The following is a 27,247-nucleotide window of genomic DNA, read 5'->3' on the forward strand; positions in this document are numbered from 1 at the left end:
AAAATGTAAGCTGCACTGTTAAGGTAGGTTCTCCCATTACTATTCTCAACTCAAGTTTCCTGATAAATTCCAATTAGAATAGAGAACTACAGGTGAATCTGAGCTCTCTGAATCTATAAATACATATATATACAGTAACTAAACTAAAACTATTATGGATAAATGGAAAGTAAAAAAAATGGCTTGCTCTCTATTCATTTTGACAAATAGTACTTTTTTAATGCAGCAATATTTTCATATGAAACAAACAATGTCCAACAGGTCTACATATGAGTTAAAAACTTGTAGCAATTACATTTATTTCTCTTCAAAAGCATTGTCATAAACGGCTATAGGCCTGCAGTTTGCATTTAAGCAATTATACCTTTAAAAAAAACATTCCAAACAATGACAAAATAACTTGGTATTTACTACCAAGTAAATAAGAAGAAAATATGCTTATAAGTATATAATTGGAAAGATAATTGAAAGGAACATAAAATATGAAAATGGTTTTATGGACTCATTTTCATACCAAATGCTAAAAATATATCTATTCACATTAGTTTCATTTTGGTCTTTTTAAATAAAAGGTTTCATATTAGATACTAAAATTCAAATTACATTATTTAAATAAAAAGGCCATGAATTCCTATAGGCATACCAGTTATTCACAATGCATAACATTTTTTTTTTTGCTGGTTACATAAAGCACACGCGAACAGCACAATTGGTCATCAAATTGAAATTATTGATTATATCATCAAGTACTGATTTAAAGAAGATGCTGATAGATTCAACAGACACAAATATCAGGAGGAATAACAGAACATTAAATGAATGAAAACATGAGGGCAATTGCTGTAATGTGATACATGCTTTGAATTCTAAAAATCTAATGTACATGTACATATGTCATTCTCACTTATCACATGTTGAGGCGTGATAGCTCAGTCGGTAGAGCGGTGGTTTCGGATTGCGGTGACCCGGTTTCGATTCCCACCCAGTGTTCTAGTGCCCTTTGGTAAGGCATTAATCTTCATTACCAGGTCCCTCCGAGAGGACCTTACGCCGTCAGTCCTCTGGTTGCTTGAGTACAAGCATTCATGCTTTCTCAGCAATCAGGTAAAAAAAATCACCACCATGATCAGGGCTTGTTTGACAAAAAATTAAGAGTGACTTAAAAGTCAAGCTTAGATAAAGACACACATCCGGCCTCTTGCGATCTCATTAACTCATTAGGAGACTGAGCCGACATATACACTGCCTGGAGTGTATGTAATACGCGTGTTATAACAAAATCAACCAGTCTCCAACGGGTTAATACGGAGTAGCACACATCACCTGGGCATGTTCCGAGGAATGTGACAATGCATCTTATACCATACCAAACTGGGGATTCTTGTGTGGCTCTGAGTCACATTTTCATTTCTGCAAAACATCCCACCCAGGGGTGGTGTTATTACTGTTAAAGTAAATTGAATGCATTCATTGTGTTAACTCTTGAAATACTCCCCATTCTTCCCCTCTTCCCCAAACGCCACAGCAGGTGATACTCATTATTATCCATCAAGAATTATCCATCATAGATAGTAATATTAATAGATGCTCACCTTTTGTATTTGTCAGATATTTTGTGTACCTAGTTTTTGGCAGATGTCCAAAACCACAGATTATGTCTTCTTTTGTGACCAAAAAGTATGGGCTGTGTAGCAGAAGATTTTTTTCTCACATAGAGTTCCTGTGAATAAATAGATTTTGTGTCGATTTATTAAACTCATATCTGAACCGAAAGTCCAGCTGACGATATATTATCCCCACCCCCGGCTGTCCTGTGCACCTGCGTGCACACCAACACAGGAGCAACGCAAATCTCGTAATCATCCTCCTTCCAACACGAAACAGGTTTATCAACATCCAACGGGATCTTGCGACTGCCGTCCTCTTGAGAAACGGAAAAGGAGTCGTCCATGATGAGGCGCGACTTGGCCATGTCGACCTCGGAGCTGGCGCACACGTGCCTGTGAGCCGTCAACGATGCCTTCGCCGCTGCTGACATAGTGTTCTTCCAGGCTGACCCTTCTGTTGTCAAGATGGCCTGGAAGGCGAGGGTGTGGACGTGGAGCCGTGTGACCCTCCGCAGTCCTTCCCGTTGCGGTTGATTCCTGAGGATGCTGTAGACGGACCGGATCTGGTCCAGCATTGTGGCTACCCTAGGATAGGCATCTGAGACCAGACTGACGTTGCCGTAATTGAGGAGACTGTAGAGGTTGGGCAGCTCCTGCTCGTTCATGCCCAAGGAGTCAGAATAAGGAATGACATACTCCAGGAGTTGATGGAGAAGTGCCTCCTCAGCAAAGGAGGCCAGCTCCAGGTGAACTGGGGTGGAGCTAGGGAGACCGAGGATCATGGCTCGTTGCTTCTCAAGTCTCGCCTCCCTCTCACCTGTAAACAGAAATCATGAAAAAGTAAATCATTTGAGAGCTTTGGACTGGTAGAAAGGCTGATGCCAAATAGAATGCCTTGGGGATGTATTTCAGGAGGGGGATGTTAGTTTGCTGCATTAACATTTTCCTGAAGGAAACCAGTCTGAATATGCAGCCTAAATGCACTGACTGGACATTGTGTATCAAAGACCTGAACTGAAACAGGTTGTATTTGTGTTATTCCTATCTCAAAACCCACTTGTTAATCAAAGTTTCAATCAGGGACTGCATCTACACACTAAGTGGTGATGGTGGAGGAAGTAGAAGAAGTAACGACAGCAGCACGGAGCTTTCAAATACCAAAGAGTGCCTGCAAATTTCATATCGGAGAATGAAACATGGCCATTGGGGCCCTGAACATTGTAAACAAAGCTTTCCCCAGAAAGTACACATGCTACCTTTAGTTTTATCAAATATGGAATATGATACTATTTTAACCACTTAAGTCAAAGTCATCTGCAAAGAGGACACAAGAACTGGTCATTCCACAGTAACTTTGGGTGAGTATGCAATGCTTTTCACTATTCCTTTGACCTGTACTCTCTCATAACAGGAAATTAATATTACATCAGTCACATAAAAATATAAAGCTAACAATTAGCAATGGACTTTATCAATTTCAATGACACCCATCATCAGGCAAAACTAACAGCATAACATTAATTAACAAATTTGAAAAGGTAATAAAATTGGCATCTTGCATGATGTTAATTCTGTCATGACGTACTTCTCTAGCTGTAATGATGGAACCGCTGAGAAAAAAACAGTCTGCTACAGTGACAAACATTGTCAGGATGAACAGAAATTATCTAACAAATAAAAAATAAGAAAAAAAATTGAAAAAATGTTACCACCATTTTCAGAACCAACTGTCAGAGCATTTCTTCTAACAAGCATTTGTCAAAATTCTCTTCCGGACACTCTGCCACCTCCTCCCCCCCCCTTCACATTTGCTAGTAGCCTGTAAATTATCAATTTATCAAGATAGAAGAAATAAAAGTACCTTCTGAGAAAGGAAAGTTGTCCATCATCTGGAGTCCACCAAGGACTACTACTTGAGGCTTGAAATATTTCAACTCTTCTTGAAATTCTTCTAAACCGCTCAGGTATGGATTGTGTATATCACTGTGAATGATGAACCTATCAAATAGAAAAAAAAACAGAAAAATATCCTTTTAATATCAAAGAATCTTATATATTTATGAAATACACTTGTCACTAATCTTCCAGACATACTGTACAATGTGAAAAAGCAGAATTAACACTTTGTGTATGCAGCATGTCTTTTGTAGAAAAAAATGTGCATTCTGGACAGAACAATGCCTTTCCTTCAAAAAGTAATATCAATATAATAAAATTAATGATGAGACATGGAAAAATACCCAGTTGCACTTGCTTTGTTTGTGAATATATTTTTTAAAAAGAACTTCACACCCCCCCTTAAAATTCTTTTTAAAAAAGATAAATGAATAAAAGGTAAATGTGTCATCTCATAATAGAATTATGAGAGAAACATATCCACATCCATTATGATATAAAGAAATAAGGTAACTTATTGATCAGACCTAGAAAAAAATCATGTTGCATCTTCTTTGTGAGTATATTTCAAATAACTTCATCCCTCCCTACCCCCTAACCCAGAATAAAATGTGAATGTATGTTTGCATGTTAATATATGTTTTGGGGAGAAAGCTTAATTTCTCTGTCATACGACATTGCAGTAAATATGCTAATGCCAACTTTTGTAAAGCGCTATGTAACTATGGTTGTCGGATTATTTCATAACAGTACCTGTTCGCCCTTGGTGATATATATTTGCCAAATTGCTCCCCTGTCTTGTACTCAAGAATAACATGAACATCATCTTCTTCTGCAGGCTCACCAACCACTGTCATAAAAAAACAGGTAAAAATAGGGTCAAAAGAGTAAAATCTTAAACACCAAAGGTAAAACGTGATGCATTTTGAAGGGAAGGCCTCCCTCATTATATGATAATAATAATAATGATAACAATGATAGCTTTTCACTTATTACACTTTGTTTCTAAGCGCTTTACATTTGCAATTAATTATTACCCCGGTCATCGGATCATGGCATGCCTGCACACAATGTATGCACTTTCCCCACTCCCTGGGAAGCATTCCAATAAGAGTTCCAAGACTCAATTGCTAGGCATACTACATAAGCTTTCGCATCCTACCCGGTGGGTGTTTCATAAAGCTGTTCGTAAGTTAAGAGCGACTTTAAGAACGACTTGTGAACCTTTCTTGTGGTAAATGGTATATTGAATTGGCGATGGTTTATAGAGCGTAAAAATGATCACCAATCGTTCTTAAAGTCGCTCTTAACTTAAGAACAGCTTTATGAAGTAACTAGGTAACTAAGTACCCATTTGAACCTGGGTGGAGAGTGGCAAAGTGTGGATTGACACCTTGCCAAAGGATGCTAGGCCGTGGTGGGATTCGAACACACGACCCGACCCTCTGATTGCAAGGCAGGAGTCAATACCGCTTCACGACATTTCCATATATATGCGTAGTTTATCTTTTTTGTAAATATCAATACTTGTGTGTCACAAAATACTGCTGGAACACTTAATGTATACAGAAAGTTGAATATCAAGTAACAAATGATGGTCCAACAACCTTCAGAATGTCTAAAATATTGAGAATGATGTGCAAAAAAATAATTAAAATGATGAGTCAACTATATAGAGAAAGAAGGGATCAGAAGTGATAGATTGTACTGTCAAAGTATACCATTGCAAATTACATATCATTGATCATATGGATGTGGGAATATGAGATCAAAATATTTGAATAAAATAATTGTAAATGTTATTAATACTTGCGTTCACACAAAGATAAATTGTATACAGAAGATTGAATATGGAATACTGCAGGAATGATGACCAAGTCAAAAAACATATAAGAAAGTAACTGTCAAAGGATACCATCAAAAGTAACATCATTGGGCATTTAGATGGGGAAATAATATCTAAAACTAAAAGTCTGAATCATCGTAAATATGCAGGGATTTAGCCAAATGAACATGGAAAATTGATTATTTTAAGTAAAGCAAGAATGATGGTCAAACAATATCAAGCATAAAGAAAAAGTCATGGATGTCATCAAAGGATACCCATGGTTACAAATTGAAATTACATATCATTGGTCATACGGTTGGGGAAATTAAATCTAAATATTTCAGCAAATTCAGCTTGGGGTATCCATCACTGCAGCAGTATGAACCAGCACATCTTGGGATATGGAGGATTATACATTATGCATTGCATTTATCATTTAAAGGTAAATGCTAGTTTTGGTAAAGATATCAAAATGAGTTCGTACAGAATCCAATGAAATGACCACTAAAGTGTCTGTTTGTATAAATAAAACGCATGTGCCAAAGGATTCTGGAAGAAATTGTGTAATTGCTGAGAAATCAGCAAATAAGCACGGGATTCGGGTAGGGCGTCGGGCCCGACGCCCTAAGCAATAATTATACATTGTCCCACGTGCGCTTATCTGTGTTGGGGATTTTCGGTGTGAACATTTTTCAGCGTAGATTTCAAGATTTCACAAAGTCCAGTTAGTGTAACTGTACCAGATCTAGATCCTCGATGATATACTGGCAGTTCAGCCTTGTTTTACAGACTTTCTCATGAAATCAGTGTTAACTGCAACTACTGGAATTTCTCTTTAAATCAGAGAGATGAGAATGAGGTATTCTGAGTTCAGACAAGGTCTCTCGGAGTCATATAATATTCAAAATGCCCAAGAGATGGTCACATGACAGTGCCTAAATTTGGGGGGTTCTTAAGTAAACTAAGAAAAGTTGAAATAAATTGTAATTACCATGAGAGTTGAAAATGAAATGGCAAAAATGTGAAATATGTTTAATGCTGGGTCGCTATCCTGGAGGATCGGGGAGAAGTCCTCCCCCCCACCTCCCCCACTCAAATTTCGAACGTTGTACGGAAAATGGATCATCCCATTACCCCCTCCCCTTCCCCTTTAAGTAACAAAAAAATCTGCTACAGTAATCACATGATGTTGAACACGGACAAACAAAAGAAAACAATCAAACTATCAAACATTTTCATCCAAGTATTTTGGGAAAATGAAAAGAATCAACCCAAGGAAAGAATTTAAGCGAAGATCATTCATGACCAAAATCATGAGTGGGGTCAAATTAAAATTACATGGATCTTTCAGGAAGAAATAAACAGAGTGATTAAAGACTAAGTTCTCCCAACACAAGTATGGCGAGGTGCAAAGACACATCAGAGGGATCATCCATTATTTCAACAAAAAGAGAAATCTCCTCCAAGAACTTCAAATGTCAAAGAATCAAGTTGCAAATCTCAAAAGGCAGAAGCTTGACTTGGATGTCTCCTGTGTTAGAATCCAAATCCAGATAAACGACCACAAACACAACAAACAGCTCAAATGACAAGACTTGTCTCCAGTCAAAAAGAAGTCAGGGTTGCCCGGAGTGGAAGATACTACTGGTGGTAAATATTTTTTAGAAAATTAGGATATAGTTAGAAATGCAGAAAAATACTACAAAATATACTTCTTTAATATTTTCAGGTATTGCTCAGATGTTTCTTTGGCATATTCTAGCATCTTACGACCGAAGGTATTTCCCAGCATTTGTAAGCTTTTCCCATTATTTCCAACTTTGGCAGGAAACACCAGATTTTTTTTCTGGGAAATTGCCGACCCCAATATACAGGGAGATCATACAGATAACAAAATAACAAAGAAAAGTTCAAATATAGCCAAAGGTTAATGATCTCTGAAGCTCTTTGATCAATATTAAAGGATGATAGTGATATGAAAAAAATCATCATTATTGGTTTTCATTCAAGATCTAGAGAGAAGAGTGAAATGAAAAATAAAGTAAGAAATATCAATGAGGCAAAATTCTGTAACTCAAGGCTTGATTTACGGGATTTCGCCTCATTGATATCAAGCATATATCATGATCTCACAAACAATAAAATTAAAATACTTTTTAATATTTCATACTTTTTAATAGACAAATACTCTGTGGAGATTAAAAAGCTAAGAGATGAAATACGTGTACATGTATAAATCAAAAATATTATCTTCCAACAAAATTAGAAATGCTTTTGCATTACCGACAAATAGAGATTAAAAATCTAAAGGATAAAATAAATGTGCATTTAAATTACAAACAGGGCAAAAAAGTTCAAAAACTGAAAGCTCCCAGAGGGAGCCATTAAAGTCATCATTTATTCTCTCGAATCTGAGTGGCCGATCCCATCCCAACTTCAAATGCCAGGGCTGAAAAGCTCTCAAGAGACGAGAGCTTTTAATGGCTGCTGGGACCTTTCGGGGACTGTATAAATATTTAATTCGTTTGGAGGGCATTTCACAGCTCTTCACAAGCATGAAGGGAGACTGAGGGTAGGTGATCGATGTCATGTTACGTCTACTTTAATCATCGCTCGCCCCATTCACACAGACAAAAAATAATACAGTGCTTTTTCTGAAAATAGCGTATGTAGTACATGTACGTTTGGCAATTATACTAGGCAATAGGCAGTATATGTCTTGTCTTTAGAAATCAATATTTTGAGACACAAGAAATCATAATAAAAGCCGACTATTATATAGCATTGGGAAATACATGATGGTGATTTTGCCATATAATCACATCTCAAACATCCTTAAAATTCCCAAACATAATGCTTTATTGCAACCATTTTTTCTAGATTTGCCCAAAGACCTGTCACAAAAAAATTAACAAATATTGAGAAAATCAATGGTCTACATATATATATATGTTTAAGGTAGAATGATGTATGCCTTTGTATTGTAACATTTTTACTTTTTGCGGGCAAAAAGTATCCCCCTAAATTCTGCAATCATTTCATGACAAAAAAAACAGCTCCATAATTAATAAGAGAAAAATTTATACCCTGGACTATTAGTAGTGACCAGTTGGCAGTTGCACAAATCAAAAGTGTGAGCTGATACACTTGTCACACCCACATATATGCTCTGGCAAATTTCCAATATCAAACCTATCCATGTCTCTTCCAGCATGCTGTGGTTGTCTAATGATAACCATTATGAAATTCCTTTTGCAAGTCTATAGCCGGGGGAGGGATGGGAGTGGGGGGCAGTCAAATGTATTGCTGTACACATGCGTGGCCAAATTATTTCCAAACGGCCCCTAAACGAGTTTTTCTCTGTGGGCAAAATAATCTCCTCAAGTTTTTCACGGGCTTATTTACACACTTTGGCTCCTTAAAGGTCAAGTCCACCTCAGAAAAATGTTGGTTTGAATCAATAGAGAAAAATCAGACAAGCACAATGCTAAAAATTTCATCAAAATCGGATGTAAAATAAGACAGTTATGACATTTCAAAGTTTTGCTTATATCTGAAAAAATAGTTATGTGAACGAGCCAGTTACATCCAAATGAGAGAGTCGATGATGTCACTCACTCACTATTTCTTTTGTTTTTTATTGTTTGAATTATACAATATTTCAATTTTTACGAATTTGATGATTAGGACCTCCTTGCCTGAAGCACGAAATGTTAAAATAATGGAATTCCACGTGTTCAGGGAGGAATGAAACTTCATTTCACATGACAATGACGAGAAAATCAAAATATTTCATATTTTGAACAATAAAAAACAAAAGAAATAGTGAGTGAGTGACATCATCGACTCTCTCATTTTGATGTAACTGGCTCGTTCATATAACTTTTTTTGTGAAATGAAGCGAAACTTTAAAATGTCATAACTTTCTTATTTTACATCCGATTTTGATGAAATTTTCAGTGTTATGCTTGTTGAATTTTTCTCTTTTTATTCAAATCAAGTTTTTGTTGGGGTGGACTTGTCCTTTAACAAGTTGTCGTCAGAATATGACCCCGGGGAAAAAGCTTGGGCAAAAAAATACCCTAAATACGTTTGGCTAGTCTTAAAAAAAAAGCCTTGGAAAAAAACATACCCTAAATACGTTTGACCCCACGACTGACCATTGACCAGTCTTTCAAAACTACCCCTTCTTACTTTTAAAAATCAGCGTTTTTTATACCCTCAACAAGTGCACACGCGGCCCGCGTCCAAAACTGAAAAAACACCCCTTTAAACACGTTTTTTTCACGCATGTGTACATAAATATATTTGACTGCCCTCCCCCCCCTCCCGGGTCTATATAGGCTACCCATCCTATATTGCAGAGTTCTTGTCATTCTTTAAATTTCATATCACTTACACCTGCATCTTGCTTGAGCGTACTTGTTTGAGAGTGTATGTATACCCCTCCTATATCAAAATTTTTACCACTCTTTAAATATAAGTTATACAGGTGTGTGAACATGATTGTTTTAAAGTCAAAATCCCCTCTTACATTTCAGTTTTTGTTCTTCTTTATAAATCTTATACACCTGCATTACTTGTTTGAATGACTGAACATGCTCGTTTGCAAGTACATCCCTCTCTTACATTTCAATTGTTTGTTTAATCTTATACACTTGAACTCGCTTCTATTTCTCATATTGTCATTCTTTTATCTTTTCACCTGTATATCTAGTGTAAATGCATAACTTTTCTCATATCTTCATTAATCTTTACACCTACAAGTCTTGTGTGAACTCACTATATTTCTCATATTGTCATTCTTGTCTGCAAATCTCGTGTTGACACACTAATATTATTCTAATATTAACATTCTTTTGTCTTTAGACGTGTACGTCAATGCAATTTCAATTCAATTCAATTTGTTTTATTTTCATTTTCAGATAATAAACATATAACAACAAACATACATAAAAAATATAGAAAGCAGAATACATGTAATGATAGATACTTCAGTTACAATGATAACATCATAAAAACATGATCGGTAAATAAATAGGTTGTAATTTCAAACACATTGATAATGAAATGATTCAAAATGACAGGTCAAAGTTAACATATGAAAATGAGGGGATTATTAAAAAGCAAAGCTTGTATTGGTAAGCCCTTCTGGAAGTAGATAGTGATTTTAACCATAGGCAATTAAAAGTAGGGTAAGGTAAATATGATTAATTTTAGCGAAGAACATTATGGGTTTTGATAACAAAGAGAGAGAGAAAAAAAGGTATAGATAAAAAACAGTAACATCACAATTAAAAAGAAAGGAAGAAAGACATAAAACTAAGGGAGATGAGTATCAAGTGGGAAGATAGGAAAGGGATCGAGAGTCAAAGTATCGTACCACTAATTCACATATTACCTTGTGTGAACACACGACATATCCCAAGAGGTAATCATGGCTTAACCCAGATAGATACCCTCTTTCTGACATTCATGACAGAAGCACTTTTTAATTACCTTAATGCTATACTGCCATAAGGGGAGATAGAGGTACATGTCCGAAACCAATACTTTGTGAAAGGGGTTACGCTACAAATCTGAATGTTATTGAACTATTATACATGTAAGTGGATAATCACACTATTTTTTCGATTGAATGTTTCAAATTGTTTGATGAGAACACAGAACTAAGAATATTCAGATTGCTCTGAAATCTGAATCGTAACTGAGAACCACACACAACTGAACCTTGGTCACATATTATTTTTTTTTTCAATTTTTTTGTCTACAAGAGTGTACACTCTTGTATCAGATTTTCCCTGAAGATTTAACAGATCTTATCGTCATATTTCCCAAGAAATAAAGTTTTGATTAATAAACGAATACTCCGGTGGATTTTTTTTTAACTAGTCAATCAAAGGATGATATCAAAAAAAGAAAAATCATATCACATAAAATTAAAATAAAAAATTAATTAACAAACGAATGAACATACAAATTGATGAATTAAATGAATGAGTGAGTGAGTGGGTGGGTGGGTGCGTGAGTGAGTGGTCGGATGGATGGATGAAAGAATAAATCAATAAATGAATAAATTAAATGAATAAATAAATGAATAAATAAGATCACAGATATGACATGATTATTAAAATGGTGGAGGGTTCCTTCAAATGGGATTGATGATCAAATGAACACAGACTCTGAAATTTTACATAGTAAAAACTTCCAGCAGACCTGTCAAACAAAGTGACTCTTAAAAGTGACATTAAGAAAATGTAATGCCATCTTCTGTCCTACTTCTGAAGTGATTTGACATTTCAAGCCTCCTCAGGCACAAATCAGCCCTTCCTTCTTGATTTTATAATCTGCTATCCATTATTGTATCGCTTCTGTCTGGCCACCAAGAACTACAAAAATCGTTCCATAGAAATGGAGAATTTCTTTTAAGCAAAAAATGCAAAGGAAATTCTGGAGAAAAGTCAAAATCTAACAATTTTTTCAATAACTTATGGGTGCGCATTCTGCCTATTTATGTATTTTTTTCATTTCAAATGTACACTCAAGGTGAGGTAAATTTTAACATCAATGTTGCATTTTTATAGAAACACTTTCCAAGCACAATAGTGCAAAATAAAATGTATAAACGGAAGAGAGTTGGAATATTTTCAAGTTGTCCTCCTTTTCACAAAATAGGGATAGTGAGCCAGCGATTCATGAATACACTCAATATTCTTAGTATATTTTACTTAATCATTCCAACAAAGAAAATAAGCATTTATAGAGGGGGTAACTAAATTTATATAGAGTCCTCATTATGGTAACAGTCAGGGGTGTAAGTGGTCACAAATAAAAAGATCTAGAAAAGCTGAAGAGTATTGAAAAAGTCTGAAATAGAAAGAGCTCCCATACTTTTTGTACAGAGGAAAGCCAAATATAAGCAGAAATTCAGCTGAAAATCAAAACAAAAAAATCTGAAATCAGATAAAAATCTGAACGGAGCTACATACTCTATTCCCTCATCAATTTATTAAAAATTGAATTTCATACAATGATTTATGAAGGAATTAGCATTCATTTACGTCATACTGAATGTATTGTTCCTCTGAAATTTGACAAATCAACCATTCTATATCTCATTCCGACTAACTGAATATTGCTAAAAGCTTGGGGAATCCCTTTGATCTCAAAATCTCCCAGATTAAACCAGTTACATGTATTAACTGACATTTTCAAAATCAGGTTCTGCAATTAATATCTTGTTTTTAGTCAATATTTCATTTCATTTCTGTTCTGTCGCTCATTTCAATCATCGTTGATTCCTCCTGGGTAGATGTCCCATTTTTGTCCGAAACAATTTTGTAATATATTTTATTGTTTTGTATTGTATTATGTAGTGTGGTGTATTCCCTTGTTCGCTCATTCGACACATCTCCATCCCTCTCATTCTTGAATTTCCGTTTCATCAATATTCATGTTATTTTCCAGTCCAAAAATCTGACAACTCTGGAATTTCAATAGCCCCAAAGAATAGTCCAAGTCCACTTCAGGCAAGATTTCAATCCACTAAATCTCTAGCAGATAGATGAATCTGTTTGACATTTCCACCCTATACGATCTCTGACAAATATTTCTCCACATTTTGAACATCATATCTGATTGGATGCTACAAATGAAAATATATCACCCATTTCAGGAAAAGAATGAATAATTATTGGATCTCACAGGAAAAAGAATTTTTAAAAGGGCAAATAATATCAGATGATGCCAACTCTACATGCATGGAATCCGGTCATCAACACCATTTCTGTGGTATTTTATGGTTTGGGTCCTGTTGTCAAAGGCAGAGTTCAATTTCACTTCGGAAATTATTACAGAGCAACTGAATATCTATAACAATTTCTAGTATTCATTTGATTTTGCTCCTATATATTTTGAACACAACATAAGGGTTTATGGAGGGGTACAAACAACCCCTTTTTCGTCTCTTTCTCCATCCATATTGTGCACTATTTTACTTTCATGAGCAAGGGTGATTATCCCCCCCCCCTTAAAGATACAAACACACCTTGTTCCTGATCGTAGTAAACGGGTGACACGGGTCATGTGGTCAAGTGGTTAGAGCATTGGACTCGCGATCGCAAGGTTGTGAGTTTGAATCCCCACTCTGCCATTGTCTCCACTTTGATAAAAAGGCCAGAGAGTAATATCTGCCGTCTATAAGGTCAGCCACTATAACTGAAAATTAGACGTAAAATGTTTCCTAGTTAACTGGTTATATACCAGCTTGGTGTTTACCAGCAAAATGGTGTCCTGCCGAGTTCCTACAGGAGTTACCACAAACAGAAACTGAACTGAATAGTTTCATCAAAAGCCAAAACATTTTTTTAAAATAGTGCAGTAAATAGAGATAAGCGGCTGAGCTATCTTCAAAAAAATCATAAAACTAAATGACGTGCAATATAAAAAGGCATCCTTGTGGAACAAGTCCACCAATTTGTTGCATTATTCTAATCTGAAATGATATACAGTCTGTGACAAACATTCAATCTCACAAGTAAGCGGCTATTCCACCACCATCCGTGAATAAATCAATGCATCCAATTTGGGCTGTTCAAATGTTGGTGGCAACATGCCACTCACCAGAACATGCAATGGAAACTACCGAGTCAGATACATGTAACCGAAACAGCCATAAAGATACACAGCAAAAACTGTGGTGTTAACCGGTGTACAGAGGACCACATCAGTTATTTTACACCGGTGTTAAATTGGTGGTGTTAGTTTTACACCTATAGGTGTTATTACAACACCTATGGTTGTTACATTTACACTCTTTGGTGTTATGTTCCATCTCTAGGGTGTTATTTTAACACCTCAGGGTGTGGTCCTCTATTAACACCAATCGGTGTCAGTTTTAACACCACAGTTTTTACAGTGTACATACTAGTTGTGGTAAAGATTTCAAAATGGGTTCAAACAAATTCCAATAAAATGATCACCCAAGTGTGTGTACATATAAATTTGAAAAATATGTGCCCAATGGCTCTGGGTAAAAAGGTGTAATTACTGAGAAAGGAGTAAAAAAAAAGCATGAAATTTCAAAAAATGTCTAGTATTTTTTCCAAGCAATATTGTTACACTGTCCCCCATATGCCTTGAGCTGTGTTTGCTATCATCAGAATTACTAGTATCAGTTTTGAGCTAAGATTTCATGATTTCACTAAGATGAGTTGATTTCAATGTATCAGATCTAGAACTATGAATATATGGTGGTAATTAACTTTGATTTCAAAGGCTTTCACATGAAATAATTTTTTGCTGCAATTACTTTCTTTGACCTTTAATCTAATCTGCCAAGGAAAGGATTAATCAAATAACTCAAATGAAGTCACACAGAGTAAGCCTATTAATGTCACTATAATTAGATTTATAGATTAATTCCAGTCCAGATATGACAAAGACTGCAAAATAGATGACAGGATTCAATGAAATATCCAAGAATTGAAGTTATATTATCATGAGCCAAAATAATGCTCCTATGAGATAATGAGTGATTGCTGAAGAACAATAAACAAGGCATTTTGTCAGTCAATGGGTTTTTTTTCCAAGATATCCATTATGCATTATTTCAAGTCTAATGATTCTCCTTTATTTTACCAGAATTTCAATCCAAATTTTTGCTCTCTGGCTCTGCAATTACTATGTTTGCTATCAATTTTACTTTTCAATTGGATGTACACAAAACATATACAGACAAAAAGGGCTTCAAAGGGAAATGTTCAATTTCTTTGGCCAAGCTTTAATAACATTTGTAACTGTTTTATTGAAATGTGCTTTGTTTTAGCCCTGCTACACTCTGAAAAATGAAAGGGTATAAAGGGGTGATGGCCCTCTAAACGGGCCGAGGAGTGACAGTGTTTTTAATATTAAGGGGGGGAAATGCTGTCACTCCTCGGCTCCTTTCTATCATTTTTGTCTTCTGTGTTTTCAGATTGTAGGAAAGGATTATATTACATGTAAATTGAAGTAGAAGTTTCCAGAATTCAAGTAATTTGTTGGAAAATCATCTAAGCACTCAACTCTAAAAAAATTCATGAAAATATCAAATATTTTCCACCTTGCATATGAGATAATCAAGAGTTGATACTGTTCATGTACGTGTGCATGTCCTCTAAGAAAAACAAGACAATTTTACTTGTCAGTGACAATCGAGGCACTTAATCAAACTTCAAAGGATTCATAGATCGATACTAAACTTTCTCCAAGGACAACTTTCTCCAATAATCAGTCAAGACAAATAATCCAAGCTAAATTGATACCATAGCATTCCAGACCACACTCCCATCAGTGTTCATTTCCTATGCTTCAAATACAAACCTGCTTGGATGCTACCAACAAGCATTGCGGCCTTGCCTAAACTGATCAACCCACCCTTCCCCCGATCAGTCAAGTATAAATACCATTCCAAAGCGGAAAGACCCCTAATGACTTGTATTAGAAGAGCACATCATCGTAATGATCGCCATATTGATGGAGGAGTTTGGATCCAGGCTCCCATCCCACTTGCAAATCACCGAAGGTTGAGCAATCTGGGTTTTGAAAATCCGGTCCCTTGGGCTGATTATGTGTTATTTGTCGCTCGAGCAGGTCTGCGCTCAAGCACAAAAAATATGATTTACATTTTACATCATCAGTGGAAATGCCACCTGGCACAGCCTGAGTCAAACAATCAAGAACTTTCCACAAACATTGATCTCTGATATTTCAAGTAAAATAAATAAAGTTGGCATTATTTCTTTTTAATAAACACAATTCACTGATATGACATTATCAAATAAATTAACATGCATGTATTCTGGATGCAGGAAATCACTATCGTTTCAAGAGCTATGAATAAAGCTGGCATGAATTTTTGAAATATACATAAATCACTGATATGACAAACAAATGTATGAATGCATATTTCTTGATGCAGGAAATCACCTTCATTTCAACAAGACTGTAAAGTTGGAATTAATTTTCAATATGAACATCAATCATTTTATAACGAGATCAAAGCAAATTCATTAATGCATGTATATCCAAACATGCCGTATACCACTATCATTTCAAGAAAACTATAAAATCGTTTTTGATTATGGAAACGAACATCAAACATTAATATAACTTTATCGAAAAACATATTCATGAATGTACACGCAGGAATCCACCATGATAAAAAAGTAAGCATTAATTTGCGAATAAACAACAATCACTGATTAATGAATACAATAAATTGCCAACATGATCACTTGATGATGACATGCAGATAACTATGCTAAACACTACACCAGCATTTAAATTTTGAAGTAATAACAGTTTTATAGGATTTTTTACAACCAATCAGCATGAGATATGAACACATTATATAGAAGTACTATGAAATTTAATGGCTAAACCTGTATTCATGGAGAATTTTTTTTTAAAGAAAATGCATCTATTTCCATCATACACCCCGCTAATCATTCCATAGGCAATTTTACATTAACTAAATTTTCATAGCAATTTTAATTACATTTTACTTCTTTTACTGCATTTAACATTTAATCTGATAATTCCATTTCACTTCATATTATTATTAACTTGTTTTTCTTGATTTATTAATTTATCTTTCATATTTCATCTGTCTTTTTCCTATTTCTCTTTGGGGTAGGGGTAGGATTTCCATCGAAAACTACCATGGAATTTCTAGTTCACTTTTTTATGTATAACTACCCTAACAGAATTTCTTTGAAAACTGAATTTCAACCAAATAAAACATTAAAAAAAAGTTTGAAAATAGTCAATCATCATAATGAAAGATCATCTATGTTGTTGAAAGATTGTAGTGATTTGAGAATAAAAGCTGAATACATCATCATTAGATATGAAAACATTATACAGCATTCCTACAGTAGCCATGACCACTCTGTCATACAATTTAAATTTGAAGTACCTCACGGTAACTGGTATGTACTTAATCAATTTCCAGTATATTGAGAACAAAAGTTGGAATGTAACAGACATCATAAGATGATATGAAAACATTACTCAGCATTCTCCACATGTCAGCTCTCTCATACAAATTTCTCACAGTGTAGAGGCTGATCTTACACTCTAAATTTCAAGGAATTAGAATAAATCTAGATTGAACGTGAAAAATGACTAACTGAATATTAGATTTACGTTTTAATCCAAAGGATTAACTTTTCAATCTCAAAATACTACAATTCAAATATATCAAATTCCACTCCGCATGATTTCAATCTAAGTGTAATCTTTGGGCTGGTCACTATTCACCGACAATCTGCTGGAATCCTTGAAATTTCGAAAGTATCACTATCATAGAAAAAATGATAATGTCGCTGGAAACCAGTGCATTTTGAACAAAAGTTGAATTTATATGAAACTGTAAATACAGAATTTCCTTACATGTCACCTCCCTCATACAGTTTCAAATTAGAATACCTCATATAAGAGTAAGATGGAAAATTTAATATCACTGGAAGCCTGAAATCAATCAAAATCAATGCAAATCCACTCAGAGAATTATCAATAAACTCTTTTATGAGAAAGGGATAAACAAATCAAGAGATTCCAATAACACTGCCATTTCGGAGTTTACTTGGACTAATAACAAAATCAGTCTCGGATTTTCTCTTCATCATTTTGCAATTTATTTTCAATTGGAAGTCATAAAAAAGCTGCCAAGCACACCACGGCCCATCACACTTCATCATGTGTCAATGAAACTGAAAAGGGTGCATCACTCAATAGTCTTGAGTCGACTCTGAAGGGGTTGGTTTTATTTGGGAGCAGACTCTTTAATTACAGTTCAACCTGTATGTAAAGACTACCCTATGGGAAATAGAAAAGCAGCCACAGGAGAGTTTAGACAGTTGGCCTATATAATTATTGCTTCACTTTATTGTTGCATGAAAAACTCAATTTACATGTAAAAGCAATTAATACTTTTTAAGCCACAACCATTATTACTATGGCACAAATGTTCCTGTTAATCGCAGAGCGCTCTAGAACATATATTCCTTTCAAAAGGGGGAGACAATTTCGGTGGCCACTAAAGACAGGTTTTTTCACTATAACCAGGTGGCCACTATTGACTGTATATGTGTAGGCTCATTATCACACTCAAGATTTCAAGAATTTAAAGGGGAATGAAACCTTTGGAACAATTAGGTTTGTGTCAAAACAGAAAAATCAAAGATTAAGAACAAAGAAAGTTCGAGGAAAATCGGACAAACAATGAGAAAGTTATAAGCATTTGAATATTGCAATCGCTAATGCTATGGAGATCCTCCATTTTGCAATGCAACAAGGATGTATTACATGCGCTCCTATACAGAAAGAACACATGATCTACTGATAGATGTGATAAAGAAAGGCAGTTTATTAAAGTGAAATATATACTAAAGTAATGGGGAGAGTTGTTTACAAGTGACATCACACATCTTTGTGGCATTGCCAATGTGAGGATCCCCATAGCATTAGTGATCTCAATATTCAAATGCTCATAACTTTCTCATTATTTGTCTGATTTTTCTCAAACTTTTGTTGATCTGTTTCTTTCATTTTTCTGTTTTCACACAAGCTATCTTGTTCCACAGGTTTCACTCTCCTCTAAAACATATCCAGATCTGCTGTGAATAGTGATCATCCGGATATGTGGATATATTCTTAATCCTGGAGAGTTATGTTTAAATCTCAAAAAGATTTAAATGAAATTTTGTTAGCTTTATATTTTAATCCTCAAGGTTTGAATCTAAATCTTATATTTTATCAGGATTTATTTCAAATCCTTGGAATCTAGAGTGCATGGCTACTGGGATAAGGCCTGACTGGAACATCAATTTGAATTCACAATGCCTTCCCCTTTGAATTCACAATTTGAATTCACAATTTGAATTCACAATGCCTTCCACTTTGAAAAACATCAATTGTATCTCACTCAGTTCCCTAAGTCATGGTAACTGAGATAATCTCTAAAACTTCTGAGGACCCTCCAAAAGTATCAGATAAAATGAGCTGATTTAAACTAATTCATATATATGCACATTATACAAACCTCTATTTATCTTTACCTATTTGTACATTTTCAGCATGAAAAAAATGGGCTAATAATGCAATTTCAAACATCCTAAATGCAATATTCATGGGATACAGTTGTTATGGGGATATTCCTTACATCAAAGTGGATTAGATTTTCAAATGCTCGAGATCCAATGTGCATTATCCCTTCTTTTTTACAAATTGATCGGATAAAGTCTCGAAATGAGATCGAAGTTTGATAAATATTCATGAAAACTTGATACAGGATTCGATTCGAGTTTCTATACCCATACAAGTACTGCTTTTACATTGTAGGTGTTCATTTTACTTTAAAAGCAATAGATCTTATCTCCAGAAATGAGATCTATGTACAGTTAAAACAAAAGTTCTGCAATAGCTTGAAATTATAACATACAGGTAAATCCAACATCACAAAAATCTTACAGGAGAAATTCAACCAGATGCAAAGTTGGTTTGACTAAAAACACACAAATGAGAGAAATAATATTTTTAAGGTTTGGTATGAACCAACAAAAAATGATTTTTGGGGAATATTTCATTTCATAGTGATAATGTCACATCCTAGCAGGAGAAACTACCCAGTACATCATGTGATATTTATAAATTCCTTTTTTTTTTCATTGCACCTCCACAAGGGTTTTATTAATTGTTCCATTTAACAAAATATCTTTTCACTGACAAATCAGATTTATGGTGGTAAAATATAATACAACAATTGAAATGAAATTTGCATTAAATGACAATTTTTCTCAATAATTGAAATGATCTTTATTGTACCTATGAATCCACAACATGATTTGAAGCAATTGGAATTCACATGTACTCTCCTAATAAGTTATTACTGTAAAACCTGGGTATTAGAATTGACACCAGTCAGTGCCTCTAGAGGAAAACACCCTAAGGTGTTAAAATTGGTTCCACGACATTTGCTCTGGCGACGATTGATCAGCTGTAAATTCCACACACCAATGGAATTACCAACTTCAACCCTGGATTCGACAAGTGCTATATCATATCCTGAACTTAATCCTAAACTTAACCCTAAATCTAACATAAAACGCTGAAGCAAATGTTAAAATTACACCCTAGAGTTTAAACATACCAAAGGTTGCTAGTTTGACACAACATTTGGTGCTGGGACGATTGGTCCGGGCTCAATTTTGTCTAAGATGTAGGATTGGGGTTTCATTAGGGTTTTATGAATAACATTAGGGTTAGGTTTAAGCCAGGGTTGAAGATGGTCATTCGATAAGTGTGTGGAAGTTAGAGCGGAGCAAATGTTGTCAAGCACATGTCATGGAACCTGGGGGCCGTTTCATAAAGCTGTTCGTAAGTTAAGAGTGACTTTAAGAACGACTGGTGAACCTTTCTTACGCGCTTAACCATCGCCAATGAATATAACATTTTCCATAAGAAAGGATCACCAGTCATTCTTAAAGTCGCTCTTAACTTACGAACAGCTTTATGAAACACCTACCAGTTTCACAACCATAAGTGATGTAATATTAAACAACATGGGGTGTTAAACCGACATGTACACCACTTATCTATCACCGGTGTACACTGACTGGTGTGGCACTCTATAAACGACAGTTAACACCAAAGTTTTTAAGCAAGAATTACCTTTGACATGTTGATGAAACTCTTGGAGCGTGCTCGGAGTAGCCCTCCCGCCAAGGAGGACATCACAGCCTTCTATCGCAAGCCTGTTGGCAATGACCGCGGCGTTCCCACCAACAACGCTCCAGTGTCCAGCTTGCTGTTTGGAAAGCTTCACGATCTTTCGAAACAACTCTCGGTTATGAACATACCTCCTGGAAGAAAGTGTAGAAAATGAGAAATTTGGGGAAAATGTGCAATACTGGAATGATTGAGTCTCATTTGAAAGATATGACATGGTCACTATGAACAGGCTGTGCAAGATTTTTTTTTCATTAAAGGTAAATGCCAGTTGTGGTAACAATGTCAAAATGAGTTCGTACAGAATCCAATGAAATGACCACCAAAGTGTCTTTTCATATAAATAAAAGGATTGTGGAAGAAATTGTGTAATTGCGGAGAAATCAGTAAATAAGCACAGGATTCGGGTCAAGCGTCGGGCCTGACATTCAAAGCAATGATTATACACTGTCCCATGTGCGCTTATCTGTGTTGATGATTTTCAGAGTGAACATTTTTCAGCGTAAATTTCAAGATTTCACGAAGTTCATTTTATTAACTGTACCAGATCTAGATCCTCGATGATATGCTGACAATTAAGCCTTGTTTTACAGACTTTCTCATGAAATCAGTATTTACTGCAACTACTGGCATTCTCTTTAAATGGTGAGGTGCATGAATTCACTATTTTAATTATTAAATAAAATCTTTCTAAATTTCATGCACACACAAATTAGATATAAATACATAATTCATGCATATGTATAGATTGCCTCATGAATATTAACTTTCTGTGTATTGTTATCAATTGCTATTTTTTTTTACATATTTTAGAGAGAAAAAAAAGAAAATCATCATTTGAGATGATACATGTAAATTGACAACAATCACCCAAAGATATTTAAAAATATAACCGGTGTGTTGGCTCAGTTGGTAGAGCGTCCGTCTCACAACCGGGAGGTCGGGGGTTCAAACCCCGGCCGCGTCAGACCAAAAGACGTTAAAAGATGGGAGTTGCTGCTACCCTGTTTGGCGTTCAACGATTAAAGGGATAGAGCCTCGTCGATCTGGCGCTGCACAGCGGCTGCCGGGCCCACGATCAATTGGGCAAAGCAAATTTTCGGAGTATTTCATTTCATGTCTATTTCGAACAATAAATTATGGATTTTTTAAATAAATAAATTATGGATTTTCATAAGATTAATCATTAGGTGCTAAACCTTTAGAACATATCTTTTGAAAATGTATCAAATGTATAACAATCACAATGTGTAATAATTCAACAATACTGCCCAACTTTGGCAAAAGGAAGCAAATGACACATCAGTCAAATTTGAGTTATTGTTGTTTCTGAAACACCCTTTGTTATGTTGCACATTCATCGGGCAAAATTTGGGAAGAACCGATCTTTCTATGGCTAGATATTGAAGAAAATATGCTGTTAAATTGCATTGACACCTATATGTAAATGACAAACACACATTGCTCATTTACAACAACTGATACTTTTGTAACTTGCTTCCTTTTTCCAAAGTATGGCAGAATAGCTCCAGATTGATTTAATGATTTATTCTATTCACCAGGTATTACATCTAATACAGATATAAGATAAAAAGTATCAAAATACCTTGAAAGTATTAAGCTGACTTAGCTTAGTGAAAAGTTAAAACTTAAACTTTTTCAAGAGATTTTTTTTCAATAAAATAAGTCACTTTGTTGAGAGTCTGAATGCAATGTGTATAGTATGTAGGTTTCCCATATTTTCCTTCAGTAATTTATAATTTTGCATCTTTTGCTGATATTATTAATTACTGCTTCCTGTTCACTTATTATGTACATGTATCATAATGTACAGTATTATAGAAATTGAACAATATAACTTCACAATTTATGAATTTTCTATGGGGTCCTTAGACCATGCCTATTTCTTCCCTTCTAATCAATAGAGTTGAAATCAAGTTACCCATGCATGAGAATGTATACCTTGCTCAAGGAGCATTTCATGTAACAGACAGTGATTATCACTGACTAATTTGCTCTTAGCCAATCACATGCAAGGATTTCAGTAGCTTATAACGGTTGTCAGTGAAAATCATGGACTACTGGCTTCATGAAACACCCCCTCAGGGTCCCGTAGCACAAAAGTTAGCGATTGATCGTACGCTTGATTTTCACGATCGATTGTACAATTTAGTCAATGGAATCAATTATTGAAAATGTTCTACGATCATAGCTAAGTTTTGTGTTACAGGCCCCTGCTGGTTTTTTACATGTATGCCAATATTTTGGTCACAATCTCTGCCGTGGAGACTGTTCACAACTCACTTCATCTCCCTTCTTTATTAAATCAGCCTACAACCCGATCCAATAATCATAGGCAACCAAAACAGTAATACAAACCAGCTGGTATCATTAACATGGACGCCGCCACCGAGAGAGGCGTAATTTCGATCCCTCATGACATTAAAGGAAACCAAAACTCAAGAAGAGAAGCAATCTTATTGGAAAGAGTAAAATGAGAGGAACAATTTTTAAAAAATTTCATCAAAATCGGTTATGAAATAAGCAAGTTATGGACGATTAAAAAGTCTTGTTGTACTTACTATGTGGATCCTCAAATTGGCAAACGTGCTTCAAAATGGCTGATTTTGTGGACAACTCTCCATTTGTTTTGTACACATATTTTCAGATTTTCCCCTTTATTTTACATATTTCATATTATCTCTTCCTGACCTTGACATATATGGTGTGGATTATATTTTCCCATGACATATGTTGTGCTCAGAAGGAGGCAAGATGCAATTTGAAAGATGAGGAAAATCTGAAAATTTGTGTACAAAACAAATGGAGAGTTGTCCACAAAATCAGCCATTTTGAAGCACGTTTGCCAATTTGAGGATGCCCATAGAAAGTACAACAAGAGTTTTCAAACTCCCATAACTTGCTTATTTCATAACCGATTTTGATGAAACTTTTTGTAAATTGTTCCTCTCATTTTACTCTTTCCAATAAGATTATTTCTCTTCTGGGTTTTGGTTTCCTAATAAAGTCTCCATTGTACCCATTTCACACAGAAATATTTAGACCAAGATATTAAGACCTACATTTATGTGTTTGTCGTCATTAATACAACCTATGGGTAAGGTGCTCCAAGACAGCGCAGTGCCCCGTACCTGTGCAAATGCGAATCTGAGCAATCCTGACGTAAGAAGACCCGCAACTACCTCAAACTTTACACAAATCAGCAATACATCTACAGACAAATATTCATTTAAAAATCCAACTCAAAATGGTGGAAAAATATTGAACTTCAGACATTTCATGTAACGACATCGAAATACAGCCTTTAATTGTCACAAACATCCCTGAATTTCATGTACAGTGAATGGGTGCACAGACATGGATAACTTTTTTTTTCTGCTCAATCTGGAAATGACTTGCCAGGGTTTGTTTTCCCAGAAAATTATGCATATCTCTCGATTTCCTATCTAGATAAGTTTTTTGGCACAGTTACTCATAAGAATGTGAGGAACATTATAAACTGAATTTTTTGTGGAATTTAAAAGAAATTGTGTTTAATCTAAAGCTAATTTTTTTCAATGTGCAGACATACCCCCACGCTGTTCATATATTATGCTGAATTTCCTTCTGTGTTGCAGGTTTGGATCCCAGTGCAGTATTCAATTCAATTCATTTATTTAATTCCCATAAAACATACACATATCATACAACTGTGTGAAAACTTGAGCAGTGAAAGATTTAAAATATATCAAAATATGATATACAATATAAAAAGAACACATCATTATTGGAATAGGGCGGTCATAAAAAACTAAAAGGAATTGTCTGGATAACCACCCTTGATAATATAGTATAGAATTAGATTAAATCCATTTATAAATCATATTTAAGTAAAGAAAATTTATGAATAGGTAATAGGCATATAATTGTACCATGAAAACAAAGCAGAACACAACAAGATACAAAGTCCGCACAAACCCAAAACAAAAACAGGCAGTGCAGTAAAGACAGAATTTAAGTATTATTCATTAAATAAAACTTCAATTTTCTTTTAAACGCATACATTGAGTTGAGGGACTTTATAGCAATGGGGAGATCATTCCACACAACTGGTGCATGATGTCTAAATGAAAAAACATAATTTCTATTAACAGTCCATAAATGGTATTTATTTTTATTTCTTCTTCAAGTATGAAGCTTAGCAATTGATCAAAGTTTCGTGTAGGGCAGATATCTGCAACTGATTGCATTGATGACTGTGTATCTTCAATTGTAAAAATCAACCCCACTATAAACATCGATCGCTCAGCCTTGTTTCAGGGCCTTGGTTGTCCATCGTACAAACAATGCATTTTGATGAGAATTCATTCAGGCTGATCATCAATACAGTTTGAATTTGTTCAGAGAAGCATTCGTTTGAAAGCTGTGTCCTTACAGGACATATCCCACTCAATTTAACACACGTAAGAGTAACAAATGATATGTCATTAAATAATGCTTTAATAGATAGGCCTAACCTGCTCCTCATGTTTTTTAGATTTAAAAATATATATTTTCCAATCCGACGGCCATGAGTAATATCAATGGGGAGGGGTTTATTCAAATGAACAAAATTTAACACTTCACTTATCTTTTACCCATATAGCAGCGCTTTGTATCCTCAGGCAAAAAGCGCTTTATAAATCCAGCTATTATTATTATTATTATTATATGTATGATTCCAAACAGACAAAAAAGTTTATTTTTTCCTCCATATCAATTACCCATTTAAAAAATTGATAATTCTACACTGTAATTGCTAATTTAAAAATTCAGCTCCAAAGCTTTCCCTTTTTTTCAATTAGCCTTCACTTCATAGAAAATACTAATTATTATTTTTCAGTTCAATACAATTAAATTTTTATTATCTGCCTTCAATGAAAGAGTCACTAGAGAGTGTTAAATTGAAAGAGAAATATACAGGCACAGGAATTGAAACAGTAAATCAAGGATGAAGCAAAGTATACACTATGTTGTAAAGCTTTCAGCCCTGGCCTTCTTCAGTTTTTATTTGCTGACATGGGTCAGAGCAAATTCTTCTAAATTAGGTTGTGTTGTCTACCATGCATGTGTTATTTACAAAGTAAATAAAAACTGAAGAAGGCCAGGGCCAGAAGCTTTACAACATAGTGTATACTTTGCTTCATCCTTGATTCTACTCTACTCTTCACACATATATTATAAACAATGATCAAAGCGATTGGTTCATATATTCATGCCTCTCACGTTATACCCTTGTTCATATTGAATGAGTGATTTATACTAGGCTTAGCTTAGCCTAGTTTCTCCCAGTCAACTTTTAATGTTCATCAAAACGGCTGCCATCAAAACACTGCAACTTCATAAAATGGAAATCTTAATCAGCAATGACTAATGTCTGTCTTCTATAGACTATATACATACTACAGTACCGGTATGTGAATATTATGATGACTTTGCACTTTATCTTGCCTCGCTTTTGGACACACCCCCTTTCATAGAAACTTTCTCTCTCTAACTCAAAATACATTGCACTTAAAGTTTCTTTTAAAGCTTAGTACAAATATGAATATTAAGATAAACTTACTCTGCTGCTGCTCCAGTAGAAAAGAAATAAGCAAAGATCTCTGCCAAATCTTGAGAAGTTCGAATTTCGTCAATATGTCGCTTTTCTTCCGGTGCTTCTTGCTCAAGTTGACGAAACAATTCTACGCCGCCGGCGAAGCTGTCGCTGCACAAACTGAAGCCGACAGCTACCCGTGTACGGGGATGGACGCTGGCCTTCCTCTCGGCTCGAAGCAGACTCTGCAGAACATCTTGCAATCTCGAATCAAGCTCGTTATCCAAACGCTTCTTGTAGATAATAGCCAAGATGATGACTGCAATTGAAAAAATACCACCTAGTGTCAAGATGTTACGGGCCATTTTGGAGTAGATCTAATCTTGGAGTTAGCGTTCTTCGCTTGGGCTTTCTATCTCGACCGTACAGCTTCTGCAGTGTCTACGATTTAGCGCCAACGTAGCCGGCTGACGTCTGGCGGGAATGCCGAGTGTCGTCTAGCGACGATCTACGCGACGCGACGTGGCACAAGTTTCAACAGCTGATTTTGTTTACATCGGCAGCTACGCA

The 27,247-nt window shown here is 35.2% G+C and overlaps 1 protein-coding gene across 1 annotated transcript; it reads right to left on the reverse strand.

The window, feature by feature from the left end:
* On the reverse strand, positions 1–27,247 carry LOC121418350 (ADP-dependent glucokinase-like). The gene is made up of 5 exons (XM_041612165.1): positions 26,705–27,247; positions 21,043–21,233; positions 4,257–4,353; positions 3,469–3,605; positions 1–2,424 (listed from the first exon to the last, which is right to left on the reverse strand). Exons 1-5 carry the CDS (start codon positions 27,040–27,042, stop codon positions 1,757–1,759), a joined length of 1,431 nt encoding a protein of 476 aa, XP_041468099.1. The 5' UTR covers positions 27,043–27,247; the 3' UTR covers positions 1–1,756.

Source organism: Lytechinus variegatus, chromosome 7, assembly GCF_018143015.1.
Source record: "Lytechinus variegatus isolate NC3 chromosome 7, Lvar_3.0, whole genome shotgun sequence".
Taxonomy (NCBI): domain Eukaryota; kingdom Metazoa; phylum Echinodermata; class Echinoidea; order Temnopleuroida; family Toxopneustidae; genus Lytechinus; species Lytechinus variegatus.